Here is a 26,956-nt window from a genome sequence, read left to right as displayed (position 1 = left end):
CGGTTAGGTTTTTATTTTTGGCTTTGCGTGTCGGAGACCGGGGTCGACAAGCAGTTCCGCCGTTGATTATGACGACGCGCGGCCGCCAAGGTGGAGCACCGAGGCACCGGCCGCTCGCCTCCTCCACAGCCGGCCAGATTCCCGTTGTCCTGGTAACCAGGTTCCGAACGCGCGTGCGCAGCCACACCGCATTATCACGTGAGGCTGCTCCAGGGTCGGAAGCCGTGGCGCGGCGCCCAGGCGGGCCGTGCCCCGGTCCTGCAGAGTGAGGTGACGCGCTGGCGCCCGCCCCTCTGCGCTCGGCCTGCGCTCCGCTCCTCTCGCGCACCACGTGCCCCGCCGGCCGCGCCCCCGGCGCCCTTTCCAACGGCTGTGGGAAGCTGCCGTAAAATGTCGTGAAGGCGCCGCCGCCGCTTTGCGACTTGCCTCTCCCAGAGCAAGCGCCCCGGAGCGCCCACCGCCGTCGGCAGGAGCGAATCGGCCCCCGCGCACTGCGAGAGGCCCCGGGCCCCTCTGGCTTCCTCGTCGCTCCCTTCCCGGCCCCGGCCATGTGAGACCCAGGAGGCTGCGGTGCCCTGTGGCCCAGGGCTGAGACCGGGCGGCAGGTGCCTGTGAGGCGGACGGGTGCCGGGGGGCCCCCAGCAGGATGGAGGAGAGCATGGAGGAGGAGGAGGGGGGCAGCTACGAGGCGATGATGGACGACCAGAACCACAACAACTGGGAGGCCGCCGTGGACGGCTTCCGGCAGCCTCCGCCACCCCCGCCGCCGCCGGCGTCGATCCCGGCCCCTGTGCGAGAGCCTCCGGGAGGACACCTGCTGGCGGTGCCCGCGGCCTCGGTGGACAGGAAAGGCCCCAAGGAGGGACTCTCGATGGGACCGCCGCCCGAGGCCAACGGGGTGATCATGATGTTGAAGAGCTGCGACACGGCCGCCACGGTGGCCAAGGCGGCGCCCGCCCCCAATCCCAGCTCCACCATCAACATCAACACCTCCACCTCCAAGTTCTGTGAGTCGGGCCTGCCGCCTCGCCCCCGGCCGTCTTCGCTTTTCTCCTCCCGACGCGGGCGCCGCGTCTACCCTGTCCACCCCCTGTCCACCCCGTCCACCCCCGGCGGGAGCAGCCCCTCTCTCTTTGTTTCGGGCCTGGGGTTCCCCCACATCCCCCTCCTGCCTCTTCGGGTGCCTGCTGCCCTGGCTTTTAGAATTACCTGGCCGGCAATCACACAGCCCCCAGGTGCCCTACAGACGCGATCCTGACCACAGCTGGCTGTCCCCCACCTTAGGAAGTGCTTCCTTTACTGCGCCCCCTCTCCACCCCCTAAAGTTGGGCCCACGAAGGTGAGGGGGTGAAGAAGGCCGTCTGAGCTCCGTTAGGGGGACAGGCTCGTGTATGCAGCCAGGGCAGGCGCAGCGTGGCAGCTTGTGCCCCTACGGTTTTAGCTATTGTGTTTAACGAGTCCGCGAACTTGGAAGTTAACCTGTAGAATCTGCGTGGCGATCTTCCCTTGGGCTGGGGAAGTGGCTGAGTTCCTTCCTATTGCAGTGGGGGCTGGGGCGCCCGGCTGGAGGCTGTTGCTGTGTAAGATCACTTTTTAGAGGCCGCAGTCCCAGTAAGCCACAGAGCAAGTGTCCAAACGCAAGGTTCATGTGCCTGGTGTGGACAGGAAGGTGTCAGTGGGAGATGGTCCCCGGCTATGCTGTAGGCTTCTGTAGTGAGGCAAGAAGGTGCTTTTAGAAGCAGTTTTGGTGGGGTGGAATGGTAGAGTAATGTGACCACCGGAGCTGGGATTTTATCATCGCTGCAGGTTTCCAGCGGGACCTGGTGCAACGATGGCGGTCTTATTTCTGTGTACTGGTTTTATCAAGCTGTACCAGTAATGGTCTGGTTAGCTCTGCACATAGTCGCCTGCTGGGATTCAGACACATTCCCATAGTTCCAGCTTCACACAGATTTCTGTGTGTGTGTACAGCACACTTACCTTCAAATAATGCCTTAGTCATAGATGCGTAGGAATGGATTGGTAAGATTTGTATGATTTTTCTCTGTTGTGTACAAGTGAAAATAGCATTGATGTGGTAGAGTTTGTGCGTGGTAGGCTGTGTTGTGGGTCTCCCACGCGGGTGCAGGGTCCCAATGCATTGGGCCGTCCTCGACTGCTTTCCCAGGCCACAAGCAGGGAGCTGGATGGGCAGTGGAGCAGCCAGGACATGGACCGGCAGCCAGATGGAACTCTAGTGGGTGCAAAGCCAGGGTTTAGCCACTAGGCTGTTGCGCTGAGCTCTATAAGATTCTTATTTATTTATTTATTTATTTTTAAGATTTATTTAATTTTATTGGAAAGGCAGACATACAGAGAGGAAGAGAGACAGAGAGGAAGATCTTCTGTCCAATGGTTCACTCTCCAAGTGACAGCAACAACAGCCGGAGCTGAGCCAATCCAAAGCCAGGAGCTCTTCCAGGTCTCCCACACAGGTGCAGGGTCCCAAGGCTTTGGGCTGTCCTTTGCTGCTTTCCCAGGCCACAAGCAGGGAGCTGGATGGGAAGCTGGGCTGCCAGGATTAGAACTGGCGCCCATATGGGATCCCGGCGCATGCAAGGCAAGGACTTTAAGCACTACACTATCGCACCAGGCCCCGTTTTTTGTTTTTTGTTTTTTTTAAATCTGGTATTTGCAGTTAGAGTTCATTTTTCATTCATTTGCATCTGTTCTTCCTTGATCACTTTTTTTTTTTTTTAAGATTTTATTATTATTGGAAAGCCTGATATACAGAGAGGAGGAGAGACAGAGAGGAAGATCCTCCAATCAATGTTTCACTCCCCAAGTGACCGCAACGGGCCGGTGCGCGCCGATCCAGTGCCAGGAACCAGGAACCTCCTCCGGGTCTCCCACGCGGGTGCAGGGTCCCAAAGCCTTGGGCCGTCCTCGACTGCCCTCCCAGGCCACAAACAGGGAGCTAGATGGGAAGTGGAGCTGCCGGGGTCAGAACCGGCGCCCATATGGGATCCCGGGGCGCCCAAGGCGAGGACTCCAGCCGCTAGGCCACACCGCCGGGCCCTCCTTGATCACTTTTACAAGAGGGTCTGCCTTAATCTTTAAGAACAGTTGTTGGGTTTGACAAAGCCTTTTGTGCTCAGTCTACAATTGCTGTTTTTCGAACGCTGAATGAGTTCTCAGCACTAAAGCCAGTTTCCTTAGCACAGAGGTCTGGTTCTACAACGCTTTCCAGTAAAAATAAATCTTTTAAAAAAAGATATCAGGCATTCTTGGGCTATTTCCTACAATGTATAGCTTTGTTATTGTATATACTTTTAATTATCTTCATTAGTTATTTATTGCTAGTTAGTAAGCAATCTAAAAGCAAATTATCAAATTTCTTCAGTAAGTACTATTTGTGGTAGGTTTGGGTAATGAGTTTTAGGAAGGTGTCATGTGTTTTTGTTTTAATCATAAATAGCGTCACAATGATTTTATGGCATCAACTGAGATCATTCTTCTGTAGTCTATATAGCAGATGGATTACATAAACAGATGGATGTTGACCCATGCTTTGTGTCCTAGAATCAATAACAATCCTACAAGCTCTGGAGGAGATGGCAAATTCAAGTGATGAGGTTAGTCTTGACTCTAAAACTAGACAGGACATAGAAGAAGAAAAAATTACAGGTCTGCTTCCGCTTAACGTAGGAATGAAAATCTTACTCAAGACATTGCCTTCTCGAAGCAGCAGTGTGTCACAAAGTTTGGTGCTCCATGGAGTTTGTTCTAGGACCCTAAGTGTGGGTCTTTCTTTAAGTCTGAACAGCTCACTTTAAGCGTACCTGGATCCAGAGTTTTCAAAACAGGAGGTTCGTGATCACTTCGGTTTACAAAATATGAGTTCAAACCATTTACTCTGATACCAACTTTTAAAGTTCATAGTTTTCTAAGAAGTTTCTTTTATGTTGGTTTTTTTTGTTTGTTTTTAAGATTTTATTTTTATTGCAAAGGCAGATATACAGAGAGAAGGAAAGGCAGAGAGAAAGATCTTCCATCTGGTGGTTCACATCCTAAGTGGCCGCAATGGCCGGAGCTGGGGTCAGGCAGAAACCAGGAGCCAGAAGCTTCATCGAGGTTCCCATGTGGGCACAGGGCCCAAGCATTTGGACCATCTTCTGCTTTCCCAGGTGTATTAGAAGGGAGCTGGAGGGCCCGGCGCAGTACCCTGGTGCCTAAAGTCCTCACCTTGCATGTGCTGGGATCCCATATGGGTGCCAGTTCGTGTCCTGACTGCTCCACTTGCATCCAACTCCTTGCTTGTGGCCTGGGAAAGCAGTCAAGGGCGGCCCAAAGCCTTGGGACGCTGCACCTGTATGGGAGACCAGAGGAGGCTCCTGGCTGAGAATCAGCTCAGCTTCGGCTGTTGTGATCACTTGGGGAGTGAACCAGCAGACGAAGGATCTTTCTCTGTCTTTCCTCTCTGTGCAAATCTGACTTTCTCCTTTCCCCAAAAAAATAAATTGACAAAAAGGAAGTGGGGGAGCTGGATCAGAAGTGTGGCAGCTGGGACTCAAACTGGCACCCATATAGGATGCTAGAATTACAGGTGGTATCTTAGTGCCCTGAGTCACAGTGTCATCCCCAAGGAGAAACATTTCGAAGCTGACTAAAGAACCAGGAATGAGTCTAAATAATTGCATGTTTTCATATTTCTAGTCATCAAGTTGCTCACTGTTAGTCTCATCAAGTTACATTTGATTTGTCTTGAGAAACTTAATAATTGGCATCTAAGATGTCTGTGGCAGGTGGAATAAGTTTGTATATAACCAAAGATAAAAGATTTGTTTTGGTGGAAGTTTGCCTTATCAGAAGTTTGATTTCAAGGTTGTAGTAATAAAAACAGACAGACAAATAAAAATAGAAAAGTAGTGAAGGGGGCTGATGAAAATGGCTGTGTGTGGGGAATTTAAGATTCAGGTGTTATAACTCACCGGAGAGTCATGTTAGAGTGGCTTGTTACCTGGAGGAGAAAAAAAAAAAAACACAGGGCCTTGGTGTGGTGGCCTAGCAGCTGAAGTCCTCGCCTTGAATGTGCCAGGATCCCATATGGGTGCTAGTTCTAATCCCAGCAGCCCCACTTCCCATACAGTTCGCTGCTTGTGGCCTGGGAAAGCAGTCGAGGATGGCCCAAAGCCTTGGGACCCCGCACCCACGTGGGAGAACTGAAAGAGGCTTCAGGCTCCTGGCTTTGGATTGGCTCAGCTCCAACTGTTGTGGTTACTTAGGCAGTGAACCGTTGGATGAAGACCTTCCTCTCTGTCTCTCCGCCTTTCTGCATATCTGACTTTGTAATAAAAATAAATATTTAAAAAAAAAAACCATAAATAGGATGGAATCTGAATTAGAAACATAAGTGTGGACAGAACTACTCTGAACAGAAGGTAGTGAGGAAGCTCTTTCACTAGGGACAAGGAAGGACTTCCAGAGTTTGAAGCTTGTAAAGGTAAAAATTTAATGATTTTGATATAAGCATTTTTGTTCAGCAATTAATATGAAAGGATGAGAGAAGACAATGCTGCCTGCAATTTACAAGACATTAATTTGTAACTAGATAAGGGACTTATATCAACAATACGAGGGCAGCAACCGCCGTAGAAAAATGGGCGGTGGCCATTAATAGGGCATTTGCAGAATAGAAATCTTAACAAATTTAAAAAGTGATGCAATTATTAATAATCAGGCAGATTAAGGAATGGAATGTCTTTTTTACTGGTTTGATTAACAGAACTAGAAAACTAAATGATGCCAAGTGTTGTGGACACATGGGAATATGGGAGATCGTACTTTGTGGTAGGAGTGGCAGCCTCCATGTTGACGCCCTGAGGCTGTGAGACGTGGCACCCAGCTAACTGCAGCTTTCCTGTAGCTCTGACAGTGAAGGTTTGCTGTGAGCTACAGCGTAGACGTAGCTTTTGGTGATCTTTGTTTTTGTAGTAGAGGAGGGAATTTGTTACCTTGGTGGATTCATAGCAGGTACCAGGGTTGGGATTGATTTGTTGTGATGAATAGGGCTTATGTGAAGCAGTAAACAACTACAACAGGATTTACCACTGGGGTGGTTTTTTTTTTGCTTTTGCTTTATGTAATATTTGAAAGGCAAAGAAGTAATAAATCTCTTCTATCCAAGGTTCACTCCCCAAATGCCAGCAACATGCAGCAGTGGGACTAGGCAGGACCAGAAGCTCCTGACTTAGTCCACATCTTCCATGTGGGTGGCAGGGCCTCAAGGCATGAGCCAGGAAATGAGTCAGAGTTGGAGCCAGGACTGGGAGCTGGCATTCTGATATGGGATGTAGGCATCCCAAATGGCACATTAACTACTCAACCAGATAACAACTACACCACTATTTTCTTCCCTCCTCAAAGATTTACTGGGAAGAACTGGCTAGAGCGGATGGGGAGAAAGGCAACAGATCTTCGGTCTGCTGGTTCATTCCCCAAACGGCTGCTATTGCTGGAGCTTCTCCAGTCCAAAACCAGGATCCAGAAGCTTCTTTTGGGTTTCCCAGGTGATGCAGGGGCCCAGGGACATGAGCCATCTTCCACTGTTTTCTTAGGCACATTAATAGGGAGCCTGGATCAGGAGTGGAGCAGCCATACTTGAACCAGCAACCATATGGGATGGTGCCCATCCTGGAGAGTTAGAGAGGGCAAGACTGAGAGAATGAGACTGAGGGCAAATATGAGACAGAGAGCAAGAGAGCGAGAGAGAACGAGAGAGAGAGGTTTATCTACCTAGTGGTTCACTGTCCAGATGGCTGCGACAGCCAAGCACTGGGCCAGGCTTTGTCTGGGTCTCCCTTGTGGGTGGCAGGGGGCTGAAGTACTTGGTCTGTCAGGTAGCTAGATTGGAATTGGAGCCGCTGGGGCTCAAACCAGCACTCCTTTGGGATGCTGGCATTGCAGGAGGCAGCTTTACCTCTTCAGCATGAGCTCCAAGTGGTGTTGGTTTTATATTCCTTCTTTTTTCTTCTTCTCCTTCTTTAATGTTTATTTAAAGTTAGAATTATGGAGAGAGATTGTCCACTGCTTCACTCTCTATCTGGGACTTGAACTGCTTCCCGTGTGGGATGCTGCTGTTGCAGGTGATGACTTGCTAGCCATGACCCTACCAACCCCCCTTCCCTGGGTTTGATGTCCTGTAATCCACTCCTCCAAAGCCTATCTTCTCTGACTAAATACACTGGTAAAATTAGAATGTCCTAATAATTTGTATCGTTGAAGTCTTTGAATTCAGTAGTGTTCTCTAACTCCCGTTGTGATGTGCTGTTTGCTGCTCTGGTGCGCATCTGGGGGATTCCACTTGACTCATCCTGCACTGATAACGTTGTAGACCAAGGAGTCATTAACTGTTTACAAGCTGAAAAAATTAACAGAATAGGATTATAAGAGTCAACGGCCCCACTGTGAGGTGGAGCAAGGTCAAAACATTGTTTATCACATGACGCCTGTAAGCCCCACTCTGACGCAGTGACGTGCTGGGCTGTGAGGGTTAATGTTGGCCTGTAGTGTGGAGTAATCTTGGAAAGGTCTGAGCAGCACAGATGCCCGTCAGCAGCTTAGGACATCTCTTGGGTTGCCCACACCCTTACTGGACTGCTTGGATTTGAGTCCTGACTCTGACTTCGGTCTGGTCTCCTACAGCTGGGCATCCTGTGCTGGTTCGTGTAGTTGGGTCCTGCCACCTGGGTGGGGCACCCTGGTGGAGTTCTGGGCTCTTGGCTTTGGTTTGGCCTAGTCCTGGTTGCTATAAACATTTGAGTGAACCAGCAGATAGATGAAAGAGCTCACTCAGTTTTTCTGCTTTTCACATAAGTAAAAATAAATAATAAGTGATAAGTCTGGACAATTTCCATTTTCCAAGTGTGCTGTTTATAATAAATAGCTTCATGTTTTGTTGGAAAAGGTTAGGACGATGGCTTTTAAAATGCTGTTAAAGCACTTGCATGGGGTCCTTCCATAATGGAATTCACACTAGATTTTGTCTGGTGGTAGGTTCAGTCTGGGTGTTAGTGAACTAAGTGGGTGTTAGTTCCATGACTCTCCACTGTGGTCGCTCCAAGGAGACTTCTGTTTGAGTTTCCCCTCCCGCTGTTCTAATCAAGTGATCCCTTTGTGCACTGCCTGGTTATATGCTATGGTTGGGCACCAGCACAGCAAGCCATTTTGCTAACCACTCTGGCCCTGCTGCCTCTTGCATGATTATTCATGCTCACTTTTTTTTTTAAAGATTCATATATTTATTTTCATCGAAAAGTCAGATATACAGAGAGGAGGAGAGACAGAGAGGAAGATCTTCCATCCACTGATTGACTCCCCAAGCGGCCACAATGGCCAGAATCATGCCAATCTGAAGCCAGGAACCTGGAGCCTCTTGTGGGTTTCCCACGCAGGTGCAGGGTCCCAAGGCGTTGGGCCATCCTTAACTGCTTTCCCAGGGCACAAGCAGGGAGCTGGATGGGAAGTGGGGCTGCCGGGATTAGAACTGGCGCCCATATGGGATCCCGGCGCGTTCAAAGTGAGGACTTTAGCTGCTAGGCCACTGCGCCGCGCCTGACCTGTTACTAACAGGATGCTGGTGGAAGCTTCACCTGGAGACACTCGGTCAGAGACAAAGCAGGTACTCGAGAATCACTCTGTGCGCATCGGCGTCCATAGCGCCAAGTCCCCCTTGGCACTGTGGCCCAACTAATGCTGTGTGGCATATGGGTGTGGGTGTTAGCTAGAGAATGTTGCACTCAGGGAATCTTGCTTCTATGGAAGTGTTAAGTAGACCAGGAGATGTTACGTCAGCTTTGAAGATTATCTGGTGCAGAATGGCTCAGGTCTAAGAATTTTTGGTCAGGCCTTACATTCTTGGCACAACAGTGACGTAAGGGAGTGCTAAGCCCATGGAGGCCTGTGTGTCCGGCAGTGGCCACGACAGTGCAGAGATAAACATTTCCTCATGTCCCTTTGCAGGCAGTAACCCCACCCCTCTGCGTGCAGTGATGTGTCCCTGCAGGATTTTTTTTTTTTAAGATTTATTCATTTTATTACAGCCAGATATACACAGAGGAGGAGAGACAGAGAGGAAGATCTTCCGTCCGATGATTCACTCCCCAAGTGAGCCACAACAGGCCGATGCGCGCCGATCGGAAGCCGGGAACCAGGAACCTCTTCCTGGTCTCCCACGCGGGTGCAGTGTCCCAAAGCATTGGGCTGTCCTCAACTGCTTTCCCAGGCCACAAGCAGGGAGCTGGATGGGAAGTGGAGCTGCCGGGATTAGAACCGGCGCCCATATGGGATCCCGGGGCTTTCAAGGCGAGGACTTTAGTTGCTAGGCCACGCCGCTGGGCCCCCCCTGCAGGATTTTATATGGACAAAATGATATCATCTGTATTATTGGTTCCTTGGCTTTTTTCCCCTTACCTTATTTTTTATTCTTTCCTGTTCTTGATTGTACCATTAATTTATTGCTTTTCCTTATGGGTGAATAAAAGTAGCCTTTTTTTAGACATGCCATGTGTTATTTGTGATGATTTCAGTTGTCTCCAGTTTTGCTATTATGAGTAAAACTGCAACAAACAGCCACATGTTAGGTTTAGCATGGAAATATATGTATGTTTCCCTAGAAATACTGACAAGTGCAATTCCTTGGTTAGGTATCAGTTACCTGTTAGCTCTGAGAAGTTGCCCAGCAATTTTCCAGAGTAATTGCAACATTGCATGTTTCTACCATTGATGAAGAGCAGTTCCAGGGACGCCACACTTAGGGATATTGTGCGGGCTAGAGGTTGAATAGTGGTGTTTCATTGCGGGTCTGTTTTGCATTTCCCTTTTATCTGTACTGTTGGCTTTTTCTGAGATTACTGGCCTGCCTTATAATTTTAAGAACCTGTTTAATCTTTTGTTTGTTTTGGGGTTGTCTATTATTATGTTGAAAAAAATCTTTGTAAATTTTAGGTACACATTTTCCAGGAAATATGTGTTACAACTATTTTTCTCCCCATAGCTGGCTGCCTGATGGCTTGCTTTTCCTTCTCCCGTCCCTTGCCTTCTCTGCCTCTCCCTGTCCTTTCTTCCCCTCTGTCCTTCCTCTGTTTCTTCTACTTCTCCTTCCCGCCCCCCCCCCCCGCCCCGCTTGCAAACAGAGAAGTTTTATTTGTGAAGTGAACGGGCAAAGGGGAAGAGAACAAGGGGCGAGCACGTCCTGGGGACGCGGGCGCGCGGGGGCGCGGGGGCCCCTTCCGAAGCGCAGAGGACTCCGCTCTCCCTCCCTTCTTCCCTCTCTCCCTCCTCCTTCCTCTTTCTCTCATTCCCTCCCTCCCTCTTCCTGAAGGGCAGATTACTGATATGCCAGTAATTAAAGATTTTTTCTTCTTTGGCATCTGTGTTCTGTGTCCTAAGACATATTTGTTTATCTTCAAAGTCAGAAAGAATTTCTTTCGCTTTTATGTGGTTTTAAAAGCTTGTATGTTTAGATCTGTGTTCTGAGTTATGAATTTATCTGTATATAATGTGAAATAAAGATTGGAGTTCCCTTTTTTCCCTGTAGATACTCAGTTGTGTCAGCAATATTTATTGAAAGCACTGTCTTTTCCGTATGGAGTTGCTTAGGCAGCTTATAAAAAGCAAATGGCTGGCCATAAATGTGTATGTATTGGTATCACTTACCCATGATTTGTCATGGGTAAGTGTCATGGGTAAGTGTGTCGTATTTAGGATCAGCTTCTTGAGTTAATTTTGTTGTGTTGAAATATCTGTTTTTACTACTGTTTCTGATATGCATTCTGGATTTTTTTGATTATTATAGTTTATAAGATTTTAAAAATTTATTTGAAATGCAGGGTTACTGAGAGAAGGGGTGCTGCGGGAGAGATATCTTTTTTTTTTTTTAAAGATTTATTCATTTTATTACAGCCAGATATACACAGAGGAGGAAAGACAGAGAGGAAGATCTTCCGTCTGATGATTCACTCCCCAAGTGAGCCGCAACGGGCCAGTGCGCGCCGATCTGAAGCCGGGAATCTGGAACCTCTTCCTGGTCTCCCACGCGGGTGCAGTGTCCCAAAGCATTGGGTCATCCTCAACTGCTTTCCCAGGCCACAAGCAGGGAGCTGGATGGGAAGTGGAGCTGCTGAGATTAGAACCGGCGCCCACATGGGATCCCAGGGCGTTCAAGGCGAGGACTTTAGCCGCTAGGCCACGCCGCTGGGCCCGAGAGATATCTTTTATACAGTGTTCACTCCAAATGGCTGCAATAGCTGGAGTTGGGCCGTGCCGAAGCTAGGATCTTCTTCTGGGTCTCCCATATTGCTGGCAAGGGCCATTTTCTGTTGTCTTCTGGCATGTTAGCAGGAAGGCGGACTGGAAGTGGAGCAGCCAGGATTTGAACCTGTGCTCACCTGGGATGCCTGTCTTGCAAATGACAGTTTAATTTTCTGGACTGTGGTGCTTCATGTTTAATGTACTTGCCAGTGTAATAGGGTTTAAATCTGTTGTCTTGTGGATTCTGTCTGTCTCTCTGTTCTTTCTCTCTTGTCTTCGTTTTGATTTCTGCCTCCGCATAGTGCATGTTCTTTACCCTTTGGTGGTTACTCTGGGATTTATGTAACACTGTACATTTAAATAGCATTAGGCCACTCCATGCACAGTGTGAAAGCCTGAGATGGTATACTTCCATCTTGCTGCTCCTGTTCGTTGTGCTGCTGTTGTCAGGCATTGATAATGTACATTTCACTTTTATATGTCGTATTTTACTTATTTATACTTACACAGTTATTGAAGCATACTGTTACTTTCTTTGAAACCACTTTTAAAATGTAAATCAAAGTTCATGTAACAATTAACCTCTTTAAAAGTGAATCATTCAGTGGCATTTTGAATATCCACTGTACTGAACCACCCCTCTATCTAGTTCCAAAAAATTTGGTTTCCACAATAACAGTCCACGCCCATCAGTTATTCCCCATTCCTTTCTTCTCCCTGCCCTGAAATCTACCAGTCCACTTTCTATCTCTATAGGTGGACCTATTTTAGGTATTTCATGTAAACAGAATAATAATAAAGGATAATAAAAAAACTAGAAAATAAGTTATTTATATGTATATAAATAGTTAATCATTTCTTACATTTGAGTGGATCTGTTTTTTTTTTTTTTTTAAGATCTGTTTTATTTTTATTGGAAAGTCGGATAAACAGAGGAGGAGGAGAGGCAGAGAGGAAGATCTTCCATCTGTTGATTGACTCCCCAGTTGGCCACAATGCCTGGAGCTGCAATGATCTGAAGCCAGGAACCAGGAGCTTTTTTCTGGTCTCCCACGTGGGTACAGGCTCCCAAGGCTTTGGACCGTCCTCCACTGCTTTCCCAGGCCACAAACAGGGAGCTGGATGGGAAGTGGGGCTGCTGGGATTAGAACCGGTGCCCATATGGGATATTGGTGCATGCAAGATGAGGACTTTAGCTGCTAGCCTACTGCGCTGGGCCCTGGATCTTGGTTTGCATTCTTATTTTTGTGTTCATCTTAGGAACTTCCTTTAGGGGCCAGAGCTGTAAAGCCACTGCCTGTGGTGCCAACGTCCCATATGGGTGTTGGCTGTTCCACTTCCTGTCCAGCTCCTTGCTGATTCCCCTGGGTGGTACAGTGAATAAAGATCTTCAGGAAGTACATTCCTTTTGGTAACTTACGTGTTATCTAAAGTCGTTTCTTCCTTATTCAGAATCCGTTGCCACATGTATTCTCAGGTTTCTGCCAGAATAAGAGACTTAAATCTTATGTTTATTAGGAATGTCAACTGTCTCTTGTTGCTTTAGGTGTAGTGCTTGCCCCTGTGGGAAATTGATCTGGCTAGGGATCTAGAAACATAAAGACTAATGAGAGGCAAGGCATGGGAGAACCTTCCTTGCCAAGTTGCTGATAATATGCCAGTGCCTTCACTCGGTTAGGTTAGCCTGGCTTTGTGGGAGGATCAGAGTTTTTTGGTGAGGTCAGGATTCTTAGATTAATGCAAAATGGGCCCATTTTTGAGTCTCAGTGTCCAATTGATTTCACAATCAATGCCTTTGCTTTCACTAAGAGTTACCAAGATACACTGTAGAGTCATCCTGTTCCTCATTTTTTACTGTGATAATCTGGTTTCTGTAAGAATGAAGAGAGCCATTGATGTGGTCATGCGTACTCTTCGGTCGGTCGTTCTCTGAGCTGTTACTCATGCTCTTTTAAGTTTTCCATTTATCGGATCAGACAGCTCACTGCAGAGTCCTTGTATTTTTCATGGCTCATAATTACCAAAGCAGTTTGCCGAATTGTCTTCGAGAGCTTTGTTTTAGATGTCCACAGGTGATAAATTAAGTAACTTAGTTATTACATGCTGTGCACTTCTAGAATTATGTTTTCCAGTGGTGGGCAGTGGCACTGGAGGGACCAGTGTTGTGGCATACCAGGTGAAAACACCATCTGTGGTGGCTGGCATACCATATGGGTGCCAGTTTGAGTCCCGGGTGCTCTACTTCCAATCCAGGTCCCTGTTGATGTGCCTGGGAAAGTGACAAGCTGATGTGCTTGTCTAGGTGCTTGAGCCCCTGCTCCCATCTGGGAGACCTAGAAGAAGCCCCTGGCTTTGACCTGACCTGGCTGTAGCTTTTGCAGCCATTTAGGGAATGAACCAGCAGGTGGAAGAAATCTCTGCCTCTGTCCGTCTCTCCCCCCCCCCCCCCCGCCATGCCCTCTCCCCCTCCTGTCTGTAACTCAAATAAAAAATAAATATTTTTTAAAAATCTGGCTTCAGTGATGAGCTCCTGCCATCCACATGGGAGACCTGAGTTGAGTTCTGGGCTCCTGGTCTTGACTCTGACCCAGCCCTGGCTGTGTCGGCATTTGGGGAATGAGTGGGTAAGAGCTGTCTACCTTTCAGATAACATGAGCGGGGAGAGGAAAAAGGCCCACGGCTATTCTCCCAAAGTTGCTTCGTCACAGTTGTCTCCCTCCTCGCTGAGGCTGGTGGCCAGACAGCAGGACTTGTCTGCCACAGGTTTAGAGACAACTTTTCATGTCACAGCTATACTTTGCAGAACTAGCAGCAATAGTGATATTGTTTTGGCCTCAATTTGGCCTTGCAGTTGCACTCAAATGCATCTTTTTGGTGGACCCTAATTTGGAAAGTGTGATCATTTAGTTTAACTTTTCACTCTGTCTTATCATTCTATGGAATACCTCCAAATCTCAGGAGTTTCCAGAACCGCCAAGGGTTGGTGGCTGGCTGTTGGCTGGGCCTCTACATATGTCATTTCTGAAGAGTAGGCAGCTCTTTCCCAGTCCTGCCATTTTTGGTAGAGGCAAAAAGAAGCGACAAGAACACGTGGGATTCAGTTTTTATTCAGATGCAGCATGTCAGAATGCCGCACATCCTCATGTGCGCAGTGGCTCCCTGCCTGTGCTGGGGGGAGTCAGAGATGCAGGCAGTGCCCCAATGAAGGGCTCTTGGGCTGATGGAGGATATGTGCCGTGACCCAAGCCAGCTCATGTACCCAATCTGGAGCACCGAGGGGGAGTTGTCTTCCCCAGGTGAATAAAAGCTTCATAGTATTTAGGTTGAACTTAGTGAAGTGAAATCATTTTTTTAAAATTACCTGCTTTCAAAAGTGTGTTAAAATTGGTGTTTGAATTGATTCAAAGTGCTAACTAATTCAACTCACTCCTGAATGAAGTTGTCTTTTAGTTGATTGGGTCCTACTTGCCAGTTTGCAGAGGGGTTGACTCTCCCACAAGATCAGTTGTGTAGTTAGGTCTTTGCACAGCAGCAACCGGGAGGTGGTTTGGTGTCTCCTCCCAGCGTGACAGAGCTGTGTGTGCCAAGCGCCACAGTGACACCAATGCACTGGAGGAACGTCAAGGCAGATTTTCACAGAGAGAAGAGATAGAGAAGCTTCTGTCTGCTGATTCACTCCTGAATGGCTGGTCTGAAGCCTGGAGCCTGGGCTGCTTCTGGTCTCCCAAGTAGGTGCATGGTCTCAGGTATTTGGGCCACCTTCTGCTTTCGCAGGCCTATAAGCAGGGAGCTGGATCGGAAGTAGTGCAGCTGGGACTCAAGGTGATGCCCATGTAGGACGCTGGCCCCATGTAACCTGCTGTGCCATAGCGCATGTCCCTGAGCCTCAGGATCTCAATGAATATCTTTTATTTGTTTACTTTTTGCCATGCATTACACAAATTGACATTGAAAATGAAAGAGAAAGCCACATTTAATGTTTATGTGACACTCGGTTCCAAATCCCTCAAGAAAATATGCTGCTTGCTTCCTCTGTGAAGTGTTGCTCTGTAACTCACATTGTAAACTCTTTAGTCTGTATAAAAGTTTGTTACTGATAGTGCTTTGTTGTGTATCTTGGTGGATCAGACTAGCTGATTTTTTTAAAAGATTTATTTTTATTGGAAAGGCAGATATACAGAGATGAAAAGAGACAGAGAGGAAGATCTTCTGTCTGATGACTCACTCCCCAAGTGACCGCAACGTCTGGAGCTGAGCCAATCCGAAGCCAGGAGCCAGGAGCTCTTCCGGATCTCTCACGCGGGTGCAGGGTCCCAAGGCTTTGGGCCGACCTTGACTGCTTTCCCAGGCCACAAGCAGGGAGCTGGATGGGAAGTGGGGCTGCCGGGATTAGAACTGGTGCCCATATGAGATCCAGGTGCGTTCAAGGCGAGGACTTTAACCACTATGCTATCACGCTGGGCCCTCAAACTAGCTAATCTTATTTTGTGACTTTTGCAGAAATCTGGCTGTTAACGTCCATGGATCCATAATACATAGTTGCAGGTGTGCAGATGAGATCTGAATGGCATTGTATCCAACAAGTATTGCTAATTTTGTGCGCCATGGCAATATTTTGGCCTCTGGTAATGAGTGAGACAGTTTAATGTGGAAGTTGATGGAGAGAGTGATAATTATGGTACATTATGATTAAATGTTGCATTGCAATTACTTCGGTGCCTACAGGGAGGAGGGAATCTTCATGACACTGAATAGGTGTTTGCTTAGCTGTTTGCTGTGGGGCAGCCTGTGCCAGAGATCCACAGGTGACACTGTTCTTGGACTGCAGGGTACGATGCAGGGGTAGCACTGACCCAGCCTGGGGCGAGAGGGCGGGCTGGAGAGTGAAGGACTGGTTGGAGGAGGGGCTTTCTTCTGTAGGGATGGGAGCCTCTCAAGGCTAACGAGGCAGTCAGCTTGGTAGAACCTGTCCTTAGTTTGTGAGTGGAGCCCTAGAGCAGAGTTAGGGGGGCGTGATTATTGTAGTCTAGGCAAGAGATGAATTCCTGAACAAATAGAGCTTTGCAAAACGGGAAGTTTCAGATTGTGGAGATGAATTTAGAGACAGAATCTACAAAGTTTCAGGGGAGAGAGCAGGTTCAAGAGTCAAGGTAGCTGGTTTGTTTGGTTGGGTAACTGACTGCCTTTGACCCCATCCAGAAGAAATAGTAGTGTACATGTGCCTGTCTCTCGTAAGGTGCCTGTGGAATATTCGAGTAGATAGATTCAGAAACAGGAAGTCCTGAGTGTTCTCATTTCCTTTGCCCTGAAATGTTCGAAATCCTGAAAGAAAAAAATTGAATTCTAATTTAGTTGTTTCTGAGGATTTGGGACTCTTTGACCTTAAAAAACTCTTTGACCTTAAAAAACAATGAGAAATGGGCTCGGCGGCACAGTGGCCGAGCAGCCAAAATCCTTGCCGTGAACGCCCCGCGATCCCATATGCACACCAGTTCTAATCCCGGCAGCTCCACTTCCCATCCAGCTCCCTGCTTGTGGCCCTGGAAAGCAGTCGAGGACGGCCCAAAGCCTTGGGACCTTGCACCCGTGCGGGAGACCTGAAGGAGTTTCCTGGTTCCTGGCTTTGGATCAGCACAGCTTCCAAGATGTGAAGAAGTCCATCTCTCCTTGGCAGTAAGTTCTTGAAGTAGTAGAATGAGGGAGGCTGCTAAGCCGATATCAGCAATGTGCCAACTACCTGCCCTACAAGACTGAGAAGTTCAGGACTTAATGACAGGACATAACAACCATCACAGGCCGACTTGGAATGCACGGAAGTAGGTTGGTGCATAAAGTTTGTAGATTTAACAATAAAAGAGAGGAGAGAGAAAGAAGCATTAAGCTGTAGAAAAGTGAAAGATAAAGGCTTAGGGTTTTAGAGACTTGGCATAGGAGAGGTATGAGGCATATGACTGGCGAACTACAGAAGTCAAATTTCAACGTAAGACAACAAACGGGATATACTGGAGTTTGGGACACAGACATCCCACACAGGATTTGTCCTGCTCTCTTCCCAATAACAGCTTTCTGCTAATGCACACCCTAGGAGGCAACAAGTGATGGTCAATGGGTCCTTGGAACCCTCAAGAGACCCGGGTGGAATTCCAGTCCTAGCCCAGCACTGATACCTCTGGGCATTTGGAAACACAGTGGTAGTAATATGGGAGGGGGCAGTTTTCTGTCAACCTCACAAATAAACTCATTTTTTAAAAATTGCTCAAACATCTATCCTTGTTCCTTCTAATTCCAGAATGTCCACAGCCAAAGGTAACACACTTTACATCTTTTCTACTTACCCACCCCCTCACCCTCTCAGATGCAGATCCTTCTCAGGGAAACTCACTACTCCAGGAGAGGAGATGCCTGTGTCCTAACCAGCCTGAAGTGAATCCTAACACCAGAGCTCTCTACTTGTGGCCTGGGAAAGCATTCTAGGATGGCCCAAAACCTTGGAACCTTGCAGCCGCGTGGGAGACCTGGAAGAAGCTCCTGGCTCCTGGCTTCGGATTGGCTCAGCTCTGGCCTTTGCGAACCAGTTGATGGAAGATCCTCTTCTTGTAAATCGGATTTTACTATTAAAAAACAAAACTGAGGAAACCTTACCTTTGTTAGACGTATACCAGCTTGTCTTTTAAAAACTCAAATTATATAAATGACATAACGAGAATCCATGATTCACTGCCTTACTCCTTCCCATTCCTGGACCTGCTACCAAAGTTAGTCATCTGTGATCCATTTAGTTGTGTTTTCTAGAATTTATACACATATCAGTTGTTAATGTTGCTGTTTAATTAGTCATAAATGTTGTCAGTTGACTTCTATCATTAAATTAATTTTGTTTGCTCACACTTTTACATACCTTGCTTCTCCAGTTCTTGGCGGCAGAAGTTTTTGTTTATCCAGGAAGCGGTGTCTGCATCATAGCAATGTAAAGAATCACTGTGGGGCCCAAAGTGTACTCAGATTACATTCTCTTTCATGTAGAACTTTGCTATTGTACCTTACTTAAAATTGTATAAATATTTGCTGAACATTTTTTAAGATTGATGTATTTATTTGAAGGAGTTACTAACTCGGAGAGAAAAAGATCTTCCATTCTCAAATGGCCACAGCAGTCGGGGCTGGACCAGACTGAAGCCAGGAACCTGGAACTGCATCTGAGTCTCCCACGTGGGTAGTCGGAACTAAGCGCTCGGGCTGCCTCTGCTGCTTTCCCAGGTGCATTAGTTGCGTTTGAAAGTGAAGCGGCTGGGACTCTGCTGGTCCTCTAACAGGGCACAGCACCAGAGGCTACAGCTTAACGCACAGCAGCAGCAACCCCAGACAACAGCTGCATTAAATGCATCATGTACCTGTCACTGGTGTTTGTGAAATGCCTTAAGAAGTCAGTTGAAAGAATTTTTTTGGAGCTGGTGTGATGGGTCAACCAGCTAATCCTGTGCCTGCAAGCACTGGCATCCCATGTGGGCGCCGGTTCATGTCCCGGCTGCTCCACTTCCCATCAGCTTTCTGCTTGTGGCCTGGGAAAGCAGTAGAAGACAACCCAGGGTCTTGGGACCCTGCCACCAGCTGGGAGACTAGGAAGAAGCTCCTGGCTCCCGGCTTAGGATTGGCTCAGCTCCAGCCATTGCAGCCACTTGGGGAATGAATCAACAGATGGAAGATTTTCCTCTCGGTCTGTCCTCTCTATATATCTGCCTTTCTAATAAAAATAAATCTTTTTAAATAAAAGAATATCTGGATTATTTTTATTCAGTGTTTTTTTAAAAATGTTATCTTTTGGAGGATAGTAATAGTTTAAACGGAAGTTTTTTTTTTGTGATAGAATTGTAATGTATTCTTCCTTGAATGTAGAAAATTAGACAGAATGACCTCATTTAATTCCAAATAGATCAAATTGTTAAACGAGTCTAAAACATTTTCCTTCAGTGTTTGCATTTATTTATTAAGTTGTCATCTGAATGGAAAGAAAACAGTTTCCTTCTAGTCTCGGAATTGTGTCTGCTTGGGCCTCAGGTCCTGTTTGGCTCCCTCGGGGTTGAGAGTGTGAGTCCTGGTGGTGGGAAGGCTGGCTGGTCGCTCGTGTTCTGAGAGGATCTTGCAGCTTTGGTGTTAGGATTCACTTCAGGCTGGTTAGGACACAGGCATCTCCTCTCCTGGAGTAGTGAGTTTCCCTGAGAAGGATCTGCATCTGAGAGGGTGAGGGGGTGGGTAAGTAGAAAAGATGTAAAGTGTGTTACCTTTGGCTGTGGACATTCTGGAATTAGAAGGAACAAGGATAGATGTTTGAGCAATTTTTAAAAAATGAGTTTATTTGTGAGGTTGACAGAAAACTGCCCCCTCCCATATTACCACCACTGTGTTTCCAAATGCCCAGAGGTATCAGTGCTGGGCTAGGACTGGAATTCCACCCAGGTCTCTTGAGGGTTCCAAGGACCCATTGACCATCACTTGTTGCCTCCTAGGGTGTGCATTAGCAGAAAGCTGTTATTGGGAAGAGAGCAGGACAAATCCTGTGTGGGATGTCTGTGTCCCAAACTCCAGTATATCCCGTTTGTTGTCTTACGTTGAAATTTGACTTCTGTAGTTCGCCAGTCATATGCCTCATACCTCTCCTATGCCAAGTCTCTAAAATCCTAAGCCTTTATCTTTCACTTTTCTACAGCTTAATGCTTCTTTCTCTCTCCTCTCTTTTATTGTTAAATCTACAAACTTTATGCACCAACCTACTTCCGTGCATTCCAAGTCGGCCTGTGATGGTTGTTATGTCCTGTCATTAAGTCCTGAACTTCTCAGTCTTGTAGGGCAGGTAGTTGGCACATTGCTGATATCGGCTTAGCAGCCTCCCTCATTCTACTACTTCAAGAACTTACTGCCAAGGAGAGATGGACTTCTTCACATCTTGGAAGCTGTCATATGATTTAAAAATGATTACAGACTTGCAATTAGTATGGTTTATACCTGTGTAATCTCAGTTGCGCCAATACCTTTTAGCTTGAATTCTGAATAACTTGAATTTTGTGATATGCAAAATTAAAAACAAATGAAAAACATTTGGTGCAAACATGTTTTGTTTTTTTCATTTGACAGTTCTGAGAATGATTGTTATTTCTTCTTTTAAAATTGTTTCTAAATTGTGGAAAGGGGTGCCAGTAAATATTCCAAGGGAACAGAGAAATCAGTCTTGCCAGTAGACCACTGCAGTTAGGTTTGGAATTTTTTGTTTTGTTTTGTTAAGTAATAGTTATAAAGGAAGTTTTAACTTTTGTATTACATTTCCACTAGTTGAACATGTGTGGCTGTCCAGGCAGCACATTGCTTTGAGTTACAGTGTGTGCTTTTGAGGCAAGGCCAAGCAAATCATATAGTTGGTAGGTTGCAAGCCAAGAGGGTGGAGAACATAAACCCTTGAAGAATGAGTTAATGAGAGCTTACACGTAATCAAAACAAGACCAGCATTTTTGGTTATTTACCAGATTTTCCCGATGCTGTAAGGTGACCTCATGATGACCAGCAGATATGGAGATTGCACTTGGTAATGTTTCAGTTGAGTTGTGCAAACCATGAACCTGGAAGGCTAGAAACCGCCCCCCCCCCACACACACCCACCAAAAGCACACAGCTTTTCACAGGCTTTGGCCTGCTTTGTTGGGAGTTAGCATTCACTGCCCTTTATTGGGAGTTAGCATTCACTACCCTTTATTGGAAGTTAGCATTCACTGCCCTTTATTGGGAGTTAGCATTCACTGCCCTTTATTGGGAGTTAGCATTCACTGCCCTTTTCAGTTGGCAAGTCAAAATGTACCAGGTTAGGTGATGCAGGTTTTGTTCTTTTCTTCAATTAAGGGAAAAGATATTTAAATAAAACTATTTGTCAACTTTTTAAAAAAAACTAGTCAGTTTTCTTAGCAGCTGTGCATTGCTGTCTCCTTTGCTACTGTTGAGTTATCTTCCTTTTGGGAAAATATGTGCTAGTTTTCCTTTGTAAAGTTTTTCATTATTTATAAAGCTTTTTTCGTTTTATTTATTTTTATTTGAGAGGCAGAGAGAGAGAAAGAGGGAGTTTTCCCTTAGAGAGAGAGAGAGAGCATGCAAGAGTGAGTTTTTCCTTCTGCTAGATCACCCCTTGGGTGTCTGCAGAAGAATGCGCGCAGGGCTCCCATGGGAGTGGCAGCTGTGGCCTGCTGCCCCTGAGGGTCTGCATCAGCAGGAAGGTTGGGTTGGAGGCACAGCTGAGACTTGAACCTCAGTACTCTGAGCTGCGAACATTGCACTCGGTGTATTAGCCGCTAGACCAGTGTGCTCGCTGGGAGTTTTCTTTTTGTCATCCCCCTCTCGTTTGTTCATTAGAGTTCACAGTTGTATTCGGATTCTGCTTCTCTGCTGTGACCATTCCCTTTCTGCGTCACCCAGGGCTTCCCTCCTGCAGGTGCTGTTGTTGGCCTTCAGCTTCTCTCTAGTACTTGAAAGAATTCAGCCATCTGCTTGTGCTAAAGGGTACAGAACATTCTGCCCAGCGCTCATGTTTGGACAACATAGATTTACTAGCTGGGCACAGCATGGCAAGGAGGAGTTGTCATCCTCTAGGTAACACACTGCCTGGAGTTAGCGCTCTTTTCTCCCGTGCCCTTCTTTCAGATTGTCTAGTTGTCATTAGTTATAGTTTAACTAGAAAGTTCTTACATTTCAGACACAATTGAGCCTGCTAAATTAGCCTTCATTTGTTTTATAGTTGCCATTGTAATCTTAGTTTATTCTAAATTAAGATGGCTTTTTAGGTAGGGGAGGAGTCTAGAAGAATGTAATTTTAGAAATCTTTAACTATTAAACAATTCCTAGCCAGCCTTGTAACATTTTCTCTGATATGAGTATCTGTACCATTAGCAGTGGTCCCCACTTGCAGAAGGTTGGCAGTCACCTGGGGGAGGCTTATTCATGAGTCCTGGGTGCTGCTTTGAACCCAGTGAGTCGGGCTGGGCCTGGCGGTGTGCACTGGGGACGGCTGCCCTGGCTGCCCGTGATGAGAGGAGTAGGCAGGAGGTAGTAATGGGCTTTCACGGTATATTGAGTGTGAATTAATGCCTGCTGTAATGTCTGTAATGTCTGACTCCATCCTCCCCTTACCAAACAAATCATTTGGCCAAAAACCTCAAGGATTATTTTGTAGGGCAAACCTGATTTGCTTTAGCTTGTGTGAAATCATATATAATTTAAAGTTGGAAACAGCTAGTATGTGTTTGCTGCTGATTGTCTTTCTTTAAGGTGTTTGTTAGAACTCAGGAAATCATTCCCTTTACAGACGTTATTGTGTGCCTAGCATGGCTCATGCACCACTGAGAGCTGCAGCTCAGACCTTCTCTGTGGGACTTCCGTCTGCCTAGAGGGATGTCGGCAATAAACACCTGTCATGTTTTGATGATTGATTTTGATTGCTAATCCCTTCCTGGTATGAATTATGAATCTGCGGTAGTTTTCCTGTTTACTAGCAATTGGTAATATTTTGTAAACCTTAAATATTTGCTATTCTATGTGTTTTAGCCTTTTTTTTTTAAAGATTTATTTTTATTGGAAAGTCAGATATACAGAGAGGAGGAGAGACAGAAAGATTTTCTGTCTGATAATTCATTCCCCAAGTGAGTGCAATGGCCAGTGCTATGCTGATCCAAAGCCAGGAGCCAGGAACTTCTTCCCGATCTCCCACATAGGTGCAGAGTCCCCAGTTTTGGGCTGTTCTCAACTGCTTTCCCAGGCCACAAGCAGGGAGCTGGATGGGAAGTGGAGCTGCTGGGATTAAAACCAGCGTCCATATGGGATCCCAGCACATGCAAGGCAAGGACTTTAGCTGCTAGGCCATGGCGCCGGGCCCTGTGTGTTATAATCTTAGCTTCCTTTTATTATAGTAAAAGTCAGACCACTTTATCTGTAGGATTTACGTTGTGTGAGCTTGTGTTACAAATGTGTGTAAGCCTGAGCCTGGTGCCATGATGGCTTGCACAAAGATTCGCACGTTTTCCCACCTGAGTATCTCCAGGAGGCGTTGTGCTGTCTTGTTTCTTGAAGTTCCACCAGGCCTGCTTTCCTCATTGGTGTTGCTTGCCTTGCCCGTGGAGGCATTTATAGTGCCTTGAAAATTAACCCGTTATTTTCATACTAGGGAACTCCAGAGCTGAACCAGTCTAGAGCCTGGAGCCAGGACCTTCTTCCTGTTCTGCCATGTGGGTGGCAGGGTCCGAGGCTTTGGGACATTCTCCAGTGCTTTTGCAGGCCACAAACGGAGCTGGGTGGGAAGTGGAGCAGCTAGCATGCAAGTACAACTCAATTGGTTCTGTGTGTGTGTAAACAAATAGTTCTTAAACTTCTCTACTGTTACTCATGATTTTCTCATGTTTAAAAAATGTTATAGGTATTTTTTTTAAAGATTTATTTTTATTGGTAAGGCAGATATACAGAGAGGAGGAGGAGAGACAGAGAGGAAGATCTTCCATCCGATGATTCATTCCCCAAGTGACTGCAACAACGGGTGCTGCGCCAATCCGAAGCCAGGAGCCAGGAACTTCTTCCGGGTCTCTCACGTGGGTGCAGGGTCCCAAAGCTTTGGCCCGTCCTCAACTGCTTTCCCAGGCCACAAGCAGGGAGCTGGATGGGAAGTGGAGCTGCCGGGACTAGAACCAGCACTCATATGGGATCCCGGCACATTCAAGGCGAGAACTTCAGCCACTAGGCCAAGCCGCCAGGCCCTGTTATAGGTATTTTAAAGTCAAACATTAACTTTTCAAACCTTTATTTTCTTTTTATTTGAAAGGCACAGAGGACGAGGGGGAAAAGAGATAGAGGAGATAGACAATCTTCCATCTTCTGGTTCTTTCTCTGAAGGTCCACAAGTACTTCTCTGGTCCAGGCTGAAGCCAGGAACTCAGGTCTCCCATGCGAGGGACATTTTGAGCCGTCACCTGCTGCCTCCCTCCCAAGAGGTGCAAATTAGCTGGAAACTGGAATCAGAAATGATCCCATGCACTAGGGATTCAGGCATCTCTAGTGATGTCTTAACTACTGTGCTAAGCGCCTGCTCTAAAGCTTGTGTGCGGGATCTTTGGGACACCAGCAGTCATTGCCCATAGGGAGTTTGCATGCTGTCCTTGCTGCTGCAGACTTGAGGCCTCCTCCTTTGAGGACTTGCCAAGACTGGAAGCCTGTGCTGAAGGAGGAGTAGTGCTTCCCAGCCCGGGCCAGCCGCCTCCACAGGTGGCTGAGCGATGGGACTGCATGTTAATTAATTCCTGGCCTTTCTGCACCTGCAGCTTGCTTTAGCATTTCGCTTACCTTTTTGCAGTCCCAGCTTGGATGTGGCTTAATGGTACAGTGATACGGGATGCATAATGGAGAATCATAGTGGGAGTTTGCAGGTTTTTTTTCAGTTGTCTTTGGCTGCTTCTGATGACGTATATATTTTGGAGCATACTTACTATTTGTAACATTTATCAACATCTGCCAAATCTCTCTTTTCAACTGGGCAAAACAGCCTTCAGACCTTGTACCTTTATCAGGTGGCTGAGCACTGCTTAATGTTAGCTAGTATTTCATAATACTGTAATTGTTTTGGTAATGCTTTCTTCTTGGTGCAAATGATAGACTTTGTTTTTAATAGGTTGTAACTCTCCCCCCTGCCTTTTAAGCACAAGTGGTTTTTCAGTGCTGAGGGGACCAGGAAGTACCCGTAGGGCTGTTTGAGGAAGTGAGACAGGGAAGGTAAGGGCACTGGTAAACCCTTGTGGAGCTCAGTTGCCTTGGACAATGTTTCAGAGCTGTCTCCCGTAAGAACAGGGAGAGCCTCTGTAGTTGTCATCCTGAGTCCTGCGTGGCATTGATCATCCTGCAGTCAGAGCCCTGAGGCCCCGTGCTCCTAGGAGTGAGCAGGGTGAACAGCCAGGGCACCCACGTTGTCTCTTCTACCTCCAGACAAAACAGGCTTTCCCTGTAGTCTTTTTCATCCTTGTACATGACAACTTCATCCTCTGGTGCTCAGACCAAAAACTTTGGAGTGAAATTTGACACTTTGCTCCAGTCTTACATGTAACCCATCAGGAAATCTTGTTGGTTTTACCTGTAAACATTTCGGAATGTGGGACTGGCACTAGGGTGTAGCAAGCTAAGCTTCTACCTGCAGTGCCAGCATCCCATATGGGGACCAGTTTGAGTCCCAGCTGCTTCACTTCCTTTCTAGCTCCCTGCTAATGTCCTGCAAAGGCAGCAGAGGATGGCCCAGGTAGTTCTTGAGCTGCTGCACCAATGAGGGAGACCTGGAAGAAGCTCTAGGCTCCTGGTTTCAGACTGATGTAGTTGCTGCCATTTGGGAAATGAACCAGTGGATGAAAGATCTCTCTCTCTCTCACTGCGTGTTCCCTCTCTGTAATTCTACTTTTCCCATAAAAATAAAAGCATTTCAGAATCTGCCTTGTCCTTGTCATCCTCAGGGCCACCAACTGGCCCAGTCCTGCTGTCAGCTCCAGTCTCCTCACACAGTTTTTTCTCTACCCAGCAGCTGGAAGTTTTCATGTGCAGCCCAAGCAGAGTACTTACTCCCTCAGAACCCTCCTGAGGCCTCCAGGGCTCAGAGTAAAGTGGAGTGTCTGTAGTGTCCTGTAAGGCCCTGTGTCACCTAACCTCTTGTTTGCTGCCTCATGTGTTTGCACACATGTGTGCCCATGAACATTTCTGGTTTTCTTTCTCATACACTTCCTTGGGGGGCTGTGTGATTCATTGTAATCAGATTTATGTCTCATAGATTGCATTCTATCTTTACCACCACAGGCTGGCTGCTTTTAAAAAAAATTACGTGCATTGATTTACTTAATGTAGTACAGTTGTGTTGAGAAGTGTATGATGTTTTATATTCACTCCCACAGGTCCCCACAGAGCGCTCCATTGCCCTGGGATGTCCCATACAGTCCCTGTACAGCCTTTTAGCTCCTAGCAGCCATAGTCTTCACCCCCGTGGTGCTGCTTTTGTGGCCATCTTATAACCTTTGGGTCTGGCAGTCTTCTCCTTAGCACAATGCATTTAAAATTATACCATATTGTATGAATTGGTACCCCATTCCTCAAATAGCCATTAAAATAATTGTAAGTAAAAGCAAAAGTAAACTAGAAATGATGCTGATGGTACACAGGGAAGAGACATGGGTCTGAATGGCTGAGGTTTGGAAGTAGTGCTGTAAGTGTAGGTTGCTGGGAAAAGCGTTGTTTTGCCTGGCTATATACTCTGTGCCGAGACCTAGCTATATACTCTTTTGAGAAGTCATACTCATCTCGACTGTTCAGTTGTTGGCTCCCATCTTCTGGGCTGATTGCTGCTGATGACACAGTCTGTCCAAGGTGTCCCTTTCTTAACATTAGTATGTCCCTCTTGTGGAGTGTGTCACTCCTGGATGGTTAGGAGCAGCTGTTGTAACTTCTGGGAGCCTGTACTGGTGAAGCAGTAAGAGCCTGTCCACAGTAGGGTAGGCCTTCGATGGAAGGTTGCAGACAGTGGCTTTTGGGAGTTCAACAAGTTGAAGAAAGGGAGAATCAGATAGAACAGCTCTGGTTGAGTCTCAGAGGTGCTGGTGCTGCCACGGGTCTCGGCATGAGT

The 26,956-nt window shown here is 46.9% G+C and overlaps 1 protein-coding gene across 2 annotated transcripts in view; it reads left to right on the top strand.

Moving 5' to 3' along the window:
- Window positions 1-221: 221 nt before the first annotated feature.
- The window catches only part of CACUL1 (CDK2 associated cullin domain 1), a 70,537-nt gene continuing 43,802 nt past the window's right edge, over window positions 222-26,956 (top strand). The window contains exon 1 of one of the 2 annotated variants that reach the window (XM_058672062.1): window positions 222-1,007. In XM_058672062.1, coding sequence (XP_058528045.1) covers window positions 647-1,007 — 361 coding nt within the window. In that variant the 5' untranslated portion in view covers window positions 222-646. The remainder of the gene's footprint in view (window positions 1,008-26,956) is intronic. The other variant, XM_058672063.1, reaches the window with a different exon arrangement.

The sequence above is a fragment of the Ochotona princeps genome, chromosome 13 (assembly GCF_030435755.1).
Source record: "Ochotona princeps isolate mOchPri1 chromosome 13, mOchPri1.hap1, whole genome shotgun sequence".
Classification (NCBI taxonomy): domain Eukaryota; kingdom Metazoa; phylum Chordata; class Mammalia; order Lagomorpha; family Ochotonidae; genus Ochotona; species Ochotona princeps.
This window is presented reverse-complemented; position numbering and strand designations above follow the sequence as displayed.